The following is a 9,747-nucleotide window of genomic DNA, read 5'->3' as shown; positions in this document are numbered from 1 at the left end:
CGAGCGGCTGCTCAGATCCTGCTGCCGCCCACCCCGGCCACCCTGCCCACCCCTCCCAAGACACGGCAGGCCAGGATCTCACTTTGGGCGGCGCAGCGGGATCTGCCTGCAGTATGCAAATTAGCCGCCATCTTTGTTGGCGGATAATTTGCATATCTTGCTGATTAGCCAATGGGAGGCGTATTGGAGGTACGGTTAATTTCAATCTTTGTCTATTATTAGATAGAATAAGTACTTATTTGTTGCCATTTTTTTTGTTTATGCCTGTATTCCTCTCTATATATATTTCTTCTTAAAATAGTCCTTTTAGCATTTCTGCAGTAATAATAACCTCTTTTAGCCTTTTTTTTTTGTCTGCAAATTTCTTTATTTCACCTTTGATTTTGAATGATAGTCTTGCTGGATAGAGTAATCTTGGATGCAGTTCCTTGCTTTTCATTGCTTTGTATACTTCATGCCACTCCCTTCTTACTTGAAGTGTTTCTATTGAGAAATCAGCTGGCAGTTTAATGGAAGATCCCTTGTAGGTAACTTTCTTTCTCTCTCTTGCAGCCTTTAAGATTCCTTCTTTGTCTTTATTGTTTGCTATTTTAATTATGATGTGCCTAGGTGTGGGTCTTTTGGGAATCATCTTGATTGGGACTGTGTGTTTCCTGAACTTGTGTGACTTTTTCCTTTACCAGATTATGGAAATTTTCCGTCATTATTTGTTCAAACAGGTTTTCTATTCCTTGCTTGGATTCTTCTCCTTCTGTTACCCCTATGATGTGAATGTTGTTAAGTTTCATGTTGTCCCAAAGCTCCCTTAGACTCTCCTGCATTTTAAATTTTTTTCCCAATTCCTGCTCTGAATGGGTGGGGTTTTGTGTGTGTGTGTGTGTGTGTGTGTGTGTGTGTGTGTGTGTGTTTATCTTGTCTTCTAATTCACTGATTCGGTTCTCAGCTTCTCTAGCCTACCATTGAATCCTTCCAGAGTGTTCTTTATTTCAGCTACGTCATTCTTCATTTCTGCTTGATTGCTGTTCATTGTTTCCATCTGTTTTTTTCATGTTGGTATAGTTCTCATTCTGCTCCTTATAATTCTCATTAAGTTGCTTGTAGTTTTTACTAAGTTGTTTGAGAACTCTAATAACCATTACTTTGTATTCTTTATCTGACAAATTGCTTGCCTCGATTTCATTTAGTTCCTTTTCTGCTGATACTTCCTTTTCTTTCATTTGGGGGTTGTTGTTTTTTGTTCCCTATATTTGCTGTCCCATTGTATTTATTCTATGTATTAGATCAAACTACTATCCTGCCCATACTTTGTGGAGTGGTCTTATGTAGTAGGTGTTTCATGGGACCTAGTGGTGCATCTCCTGAGTTGGGTACTCTAGGAAAGCCCATTGTTTGAGTTATTTGGGTTCTCCTATTGTAACCGGGTCTTCAATGTTGTTGTCCCATTCATGGATGGAATCTCCTCTCAGGCTGGCTGACTCTGAGGCTCACCCCAGATCACATCGTGTGAGTTCTTGTAGAGGTACTGACTGAACAGAACAAAATACAACACAACAAAGCATAAAAGAAAAGAAACAAAACAAGAACATACAAAAGACCCCTACAACAACAACAAAAGCAATGACCATAGAATTAGGAAAGATAAAAGAGAACAAGAATGATATAAGAAAAGAAAAAAATATAGAAGGAGAAAAGAAAACAAAAAAAGGGGTGGAGGAATATGATGGGAGAAATAAAATAAAGAAAATAAGAATAAAGAGTAGGGGAGGAAAGCTGTTTAAAATAAAATAAAATTGGAAGGGAAAATAGAGAAGAAAGTAGATAGACTCAAAATAAGAAAAGAAAACAAAGATGAGAAAGCAGGAGAAAAAGAAAAAAAATTGAGTAGGAAAGGGGAAGAGAAAAAATTGGATATGTGAATGAAACAAGAGAGACTAAAATAATAACAAATCAATAAAGCAGATAAAGCAGATCAGCAGAAGAGAAAAAAAAGGAAAGGATGGGGGGTAACATTCATCTCAGCCAAGTTTAGTGCTTCTTGGAAGCACTCTTTGGATCCTGCTCTTCTGTTGACTGTCACTGACTATTCTGTCTGCAATTCTGGGATTCCCAGGAGGTACTTTGGTGCTAGCCACTGTCAGAAACTGTCCTCCTTTGGCTTTCAGTAACTTGCTTGAAGCTCCAATGGATCTACAGTTTGTGTCTGTCTTCACAGGACTTGACTGTGCGCAGGAGAGGCCAAGCTTCCCTCTAAAGCAGTTTTGTTGCAGCATGGGGCACAGGGCTGAGGCAGTAAGCTTCCCAAGGTTCCCTTGGGCTCTGCCTCCAAGCACCTTCGCTTGCCAGGCAGCTGTCAATTTTAATCACTCACAAGTCTGTTTGTGAAAGGGCTTTAGGTAGAATCAGGAGTCTAGACCTCTGCGCCTCCCATGAGGGGGAGGTAATGTTCAGATTTCAGGCAAAGTAAGAGCTACTCTGTGAGTGGTCCAGAAAATTACTATGCCCTTGGCTGGGCAGAGATTCTTGTATGCAGTCCAGTGGGATCAGCTGGAATCCTGGAATTTCTATCAGCTCTCCAGTGTGGTAGAGGCACCAGTCAGCTTCCCAGGATAGTTCCCAGGACAGAGCCTCCCTGAGGCTATTCAAACCTATAGGCTTGGCTTCTGCAGCTATTTCCATTTTGCAAAGGTCAAGATGCAGAGTGTGGCCAGCAGGGCTCCTGAGAGTAGCTGGCTGTATCACCTAGGACAAGGCTTTTTCCTTTTCCTGAGCTGTGGCTTCTGGGAGTGGCTAGATCCTCTCAGGAAAAATGGCTGTTTCGGTTTGGTGGTGTATGACCTACTGAATGCAGAACTCCTGACTGCTGCTTTTCCACCTCTTCTTGCCCCTCTACCGCCCCCCCCCCACACACACCCGCCACAATGCTTCCTACCCCAGCCTTTCCTTAGACATCTCAAGTATGCATGACCCTACCTGCACCAAAGCCTTGGGTGAGTAGCTGCAAATGAAAACTCCTGTACTCTGGGGGAAAAAACAAAAAACAAAAAAAACAGAACTGAAGCTTTTTCTCAACCGGCTCCAATATACTGGCTCCAGACTCCATGGAGGCCAGTAGCCCTGCTGCCTTTTACATCTGGTTGTTACATGGGCTGCTGATCTCAGTTCTGGTGTTCTGGCCTCTACCTTCTAAGGGAAAAGCCCCTCCCATAGGGATCTCTCCTCACTCTTGGCTGACCTGCCTGCTGCCCATGGCAGGCCCTCTCAGGACCTTGCCCTTCCTACTGGTCTCCAGGTGTTTTCTGTCCTTCCTTGATATAAGTCTCTTCAGCTGGCCCTCAGTTGGTAATTCCAGGTGTATGTTCCCCACTTTAGTTTTATTTCTAGTCTGGCCCTGGGAGGAGGTGCAAGAAAGGTCTGCCTATTTGGCCACTGTCTTCTCTCCTCTCAAATCCCCTTGTTTTTAAAATGTGGTTGTTTTAAGAATTAAGGGCAGAGAGCTCCCTTCTGCCATGTGAAGACAGAATGAGAAGATGGCCATTTATGAACCAGAAAACGGGTCTCATCAGGAACCAAATCTGCCAGTTCCTTAATCTTGGATTTCCCAGCCTCCAGAACTGTGAGAAATAAATGCCTGTTGTTTATAAGTGCCCCCACCCCCTATAAAAAAGAATTAAGGGAAATAATACTTATAAATGAAAACACTAAGTATAGTTCCTGGTGCATGGAAAGTGTTCAATAAATTATAGCTACGGATATCAATTAATTAAAAGGGCATTCATTAAGCTATGCCAGCTTAATGGAAATATCCCTTTACTCTAAATCTTCAACCATTAAGCAACAATATGATTTCTAACTTGATCTCTTTGGTAGGTTTGCCCAAGAAGTAGCCTAAATGATTTGTGAAGTCAATTATTCTTGCAGAATACCTGCCTCTGAATTTTATAATTTTTTGTTTGTTTATAAATAAGTTTCTTTATGGGTTTAGCTTAGGGTAAGTTTCCTAGAGTTTAATAAACTCTGCTTAAACTGACAAAACTCAATGTCAAGAAAGGAAAGCAAAGAATGCATCCCTTAGTTGTTCTATAAAGCAGGAAGGCTTCTTGTAGGAGCCAGCATCATCCTTCTCTTTCACAATTCGCTAAATATAACAAGATCTTACATATCACACACATAAGTTTATAGAGGTATGTGTGTTTATCTATTTACCTGCCAACCTACCCATTTATCTGCTTATCTATCTATATCTGTGTGTGTATGATTGCATATATTTGTCCTGAGTATACATGTTTACAGTTTGACAAAGTGCTTTTACTTTATGACCTCAAGACATTCATAAAACATCTCTATGCAATGATACTTCCCTAATTTTATAGCAGATGAAAGTGTCATTCCTCTTACCTAGTGCTTTTCATTCTTTCAATTAATATGTGGTGAGTTTCCTACCAACTACCTGGCTCTGTTATTATTACCCAGCGGGTAAATAACAGGCCTAATGAAGCCAAATGTAGTGTTCCTCCAACCCTCTTCTGCTATACAAACTGAATTTCTGAGAATATTATTAGGAAACCACGAATGAGTTTTTGGTCATTGACCAAATTGAGTGTTTGGTCAGAAAACCAAAAACAATGAAACAATATTTTAAGATAGAGTGGTTGTACTAACAGTGGAACCAAAGCTACTGAACATCTATTTTGTTTCCAGTTTTTCTATCAAGAATAATGATTTTCCAAAAGTAAAAAAGACTGAATGTGGTTAAAAAGGAAATAATACTCATAATAGGTAACAAAGATAGTAGAAGAGCTCTGGTTGTTTTAAATTAATTCAGGTCCAGACAAGTTGAAGACTATTGAAGGAAATCACACACATGTCACTGAGAAACCCATATTGGTAATATTTGAAGAATCATGGTCATTGGGAAAGATGCCAAGAGGCAGATTATTTTTTAAAAAGATATAGAACTCCTTGTGAGTTCTTAATGTCAATTCCTGAAAAAATTATTGAATTGGTGATTAAATAGTCTGTAATCACCAGGGAAAGGAAGTAGTGATTACCATCAGTCAGCTTAGATTCAATAAGACCAAGTCTTGCAAAACTAACTACATTTCCTTGATAGAGTAAATGCACTTTTTTCTTTTGGCCTGTATTTTATATAACTATTTAATTATCTACTAGTTTCTTAATTTAATCTTGTCAGTCTACTGGCAAATATCTGAGCATGTGCACACATGTCAGTAAATTGCTCTTATACTGTAAGCTTAAAGAGAATAGATACACTACAATACAAGGTAATTCCAGTTGAATAGCACTTAAAAACACCTCTACAATTAGGTACTATGCTAGATCCTATAGATTAAAAGGATAATAAGACACAGTCCCTGTCTTTTAAATGACTGTAGCCTACTTGAGGGGAGACAGATGAAGATTAGTTTTCCTTTCCATCCATGCAGCGCTGTGCAATAATTCCCAGGGACTTAATTTATCTACCCAAAGCTGATGCCTCTTTCTTCATTGCCAAAAGATACCCTATTTTTTTCAAGTTGGGGATAGCAAGTTCATATTTTTCCCTGAATTCTGGGGGCTAAGCCAATAAACACACTTCCTGTTGATAGTGATTGTTTTAGGAATGGGAAGGTGACCCATTTTGGCCAAAAGGGACTTAAAACAAAGATTGCAGGAGGCTTCTGAGCAATATATTCTTTCCTAAAACATGAATGCTCTAAAAAGAATCCATTGTGTCTTTCTCCTGCTTTACTGCAGTTGTCTGAAGATGTGGTGTCTGGAGTAGTAGTACTTATTTTGTGAACATGAGGCCAACTAAGAATTCTAACATCTCTGAACCTCTGAGCCAATACTGGCAACTCCAGATCTTTTACATTAAAAACAAAAACTAAAAAGCAAAGAACTCTATCTGTTAAGTCACATTTAGTCATTCATTCAGTTACTTAGAGCCCAAAACTAACTAACTGATATTAATGATACACAAAATTTACTGTTTCCTACTTAGATTAGTATCCTATACAATAAAAGCCTAATATGCAAATTGACCGAACAGTGCACTGACCACCAAGGGGCAGATGCTTAACTCAAGAGCTGCCCCCAGCCCGCAGGCCCCAGGCCAATTGCCCCACAGATTGGCCCTGATAGCTGACTAGGCCTAGGGACCCTACCCATGCACAAATTTCACAAATTTCGTGCACTGGGCCTCTAGTCTTCAATAAAATAAGATTTCAAAATAATGCTTTAAAAATACCAAGATGTTATTTTCCTTTTAATTGTACCCCCCAGTGTTATATACTGTCTGCTTTTATTTTTCAATTACAGTTTACGTTCAATATTATTTTGTATTAGTTTCAGGTGCACAGCATAGTGGTTAGACAATCCTATACTTACAAAGTTTTCCCTCAATATTTCAGGTACCCACCATGCCCCATATATAGTTATCACAGTATTATTGACTGTACTCTCTATGCTATTATCTACTATTAATGGATTTTGTGCACATCCTTTTTAGGTTGTGTTGATAAATTGATAGGCAAGTAGTGTTTAAGGGCGCTTATACTGGCCACATATTTTCTTTGCATTAACCATGCTTTGATATAACTCACTTTGCATTTGTTCAACTAAGTTGTTGAAATAATTTCAATGACTTGGAATTACTCAGGCTAAGGATATTCAAAATTTATATTTTGATTCAAAATTAGCTTTCACCCTAATTGTAGATACTCATCGATCTGTTTCCCAGTGTTCAGTTCTGAGGGTTAAAACTGTATAACACTGTTCAAAACTGATAAACATTAGATGTCAGTGTTTTTATTCTGTGACAGTGTGTTATTGCAGAGAAATTATTCTTTATTACTGTTAAATCCTTAAACATTTTTATTATTTCATTTTCTTTTTTCCAGTTTCCTTGGGTTATAGTGTCTCTGTTACTGGTTTCTAAGAGTTTGCTTGTGACTAAAAATGTTAACCATTTCTTTCGCATTGCAAATAAAATGCCCTGTTTTTTGTTATTATTTTACTGTGGTGTTTTACTTTTTGGTTGTACCAAAGTTGTGTGTTAAATATAATCATGTACTGTTAAATACATACATACATACATACATACATACCTAGATGAAAAATTTAGGAAATGGTAAAACTAAACCATAATTAATGACTATAAATCTCAATAAATGCCAGAAGTTTTATTACTTTAATGAAGAAACATTTATAAGAACAAATTATATGTTATTACATTACAATTACAAACATCATGAGGCTTTTGGTATGTTTCCTGGAAGATCACCAAGCAAAATGTCTTAATTATATACTAGCTATTATATTCAATCAATTTTTTACTTCCTCCTTTATATGTTATATAAAATTATGCCTTAACTATCCTGTCATTCTTAAAATAGTTGTTTTCATAAGCTCTTTCCCTACAAATAACCTGCAAAGAAAGAAAATTCCTTGGTTCTCAACTAATTATCTTAATATATAAAAACCCTGGGTCTGTCACAACTGGAGACTAGACCAACCGGAAGTCAGTTCTGCAGTCAGCGCTGGGTTGCCATGGCGACCCAGCAGTGACTGCTGCAGCTGCAGGCACAGTGACCCAGCACTGACTGCTGAGGGGGCTGCGAATCAGGCCCGGAGAGAGGCCTGAAGAGAGAAGCAGGGTCTGATCCATAGCCTGTGTGGCAGCTGTTGGTCAGCACTTGCCTTTCTCTTTCTCTCCGGGCTGGGCCAGCAGCCACACCTCCATTTCTCTCAGGACCTCCACCAGGACTGCTGATCAGCCCGCCATTCTTATCAGGCCCCATTGATAAGCCCAGAGATGCTGACTGGCATAGAAACCGACCAATCGGAACCAAATTGGCTGGCAGAGGAGGGCAGTTGGGGGTGAGATCAGGCCGGCAGGGGAGGGCAGTTAGGGGTGATCAGGCAGGTAGACAGGTGAGCAGTTAGGAGCCAGTGGTCCATGATTGTGAGAAGGTATGGACATTGAAGGGACAGAACGGAACTGATATCTGTGTCCCTAAAAAAAGGACAGAACGGAACAGATAGTGAAAGGACAGAACGGAACTGATAGCTGTGTCCCTAACTCCTCTCCCAGGAAAGCTAAATGTATCAGTTTGTGTAACCAGACCCTAGCTGCACCCTGCCCTTGTGTCACTAGCCCCCGGCCCTCAATCAACCAACCAGAATCGGCCAAATCAGTGGTCAGAGTGTACCCCCACCCCCCGACCCCTATAAATTCTAATTCTTTGTTCTTCCAAGACTCCGGGCTCTCTTGCATCCAGTAATGGAGGCAGAGAGACCAAGCTAGCTTGAATAAAAGACTCTATGCTTTTGCATCGGACTTGGCGCTCCCTGGTGGTTCTGTGGGAGGTCTTGAAATCTGGGCATAACAGACATCCCCCAAGGGGTCCCTGATTGGAGAGGGTGAAGGCTGGGCTGAAGGAATGCCCCCTTCCGTGCAATAATTTCGTGCACTGGGCCACTAGTAATAATCATAATGGTATAACCCTATATATATTTCTGTCTTATTAAAAATGAAGTATGTTTTATAAAATCCGTAGATAATGTATAACATGATATAATTACCTGGCTTGTGGCAAACCATAGCTGGTTCCTACTCCAACCCGAGGCAAGCTATAGACAACTTTTTTTACTGTTGCTTGATCAGGGAAATTAAACATAACCGAGGCTGTGGAAAGAAGTAAAATCATGATTTAGAAAAGTACAGGAGAGCAAACCATCAATTTCAGAAATCATTTTCAAGTGCTTATCACCATTTATTTGTAAAGGTAATGTATCTTCTTGGAAATCACCTTTCTGTATAACTTTATCTATGATAAATCTAGGATTAATATTTCCAAAAATATTAATTTCTTAATATTATTATTTTAGTGAGGATATAACAGAGAGAAATACAGCAGGGAAAAAAGAAGAGACAGAATTACAGCATGCAAATAAATAGCATTAAACTATGAGCATGTTTTCTTTGAAAATATTTAAGGAGACTTACTTCGGTTTGCCATAAATACTTCCAAAGCAGTGTTTTGTAGAAGATAACGTCTTGAGAATACAGCTCGTATCTCACTGAACATCCATTTTCCATGAAGTCCCTCAGTGTATGCAAGGACCTAAAATAAATAGTTTAAAAGGAAGTTTCCATCAGTAAAATATTTGTCTAAAACTTAGTCTGACAATATCTTAGGCAGTGCTATATAAAAGTCAGTAATTAGGGATCATCTTCCTAAATTCATTATATATCATTTAATTCTATATATTTGCAAAATTCTACCTTTCTTAATTATCTTAATTGGCTCACTGGGAAATGAAGAAGCAAAAAAGTTGTATATTCAATATGACCCTGTGACTTAAAACAGAAAATGTATTTTAACTTTTTGATCTTGTATATAATTAGTTGGGCCAGGTGACCCAACTAATTATGTCAATAACTGTTGGTTCTTTTGCAATATCTTCTTTCCTCCTCCTTCCTTGCTTAACAAAAGCCTAGTTATTCCTGAAGTGTCCATGTGGTCAACCTCAGGTGATGGATCATGATTGATCTAAGCTGGAGGACAGGAAATATTTTTGGTAATAGGCCAAATAGTAAATATTTTCAGGCCTTATGGCATGATTACTCAACTTTGCCACTGTACCATGAAAGCAGTCACAGACAATATCTACACTAACAAAAGAGAAACATGGTAATTAGCATACGACCGCTACCCTTTTCATTGGCTAATCAGGAGTATATGC

General features: G+C 39.0%; 1 protein-coding gene across 5 annotated transcripts in view; it reads right to left on the bottom strand.

The window, feature by feature from the left end:
- The window catches only part of NBEA (neurobeachin), a 776,030-nt gene that overhangs the window by 177,206 nt on the left and 589,077 nt on the right, over positions 1-9,747 (bottom strand). For all 5 annotated transcript variants that reach the window (XM_005883142.2, XM_014530733.1, XM_014530734.1 and 2 more), the window contains 2 exons: positions 9,008-9,125; positions 8,584-8,686 (listed from right to left, as the gene is read on the bottom strand). In XM_005883142.2, coding sequence (XP_005883204.1) covers positions 8,584-8,686; positions 9,008-9,125 — 221 coding nt within the window. The remainder of the gene's footprint in view (positions 1-8,583; positions 8,687-9,007; positions 9,126-9,747) is intronic.

The sequence above is a fragment of the Myotis brandtii genome, unplaced genomic scaffold (genome assembly GCF_000412655.1).
Source record: "Myotis brandtii unplaced genomic scaffold, ASM41265v1 scaffold77, whole genome shotgun sequence".
NCBI classification, from domain to species: Eukaryota; Metazoa; Chordata; class Mammalia; order Chiroptera; family Vespertilionidae; genus Myotis; species Myotis brandtii.
Note: the sequence above shows the minus strand (reverse complement) of the source record. Positions and strands in the feature narration are given on the sequence as shown.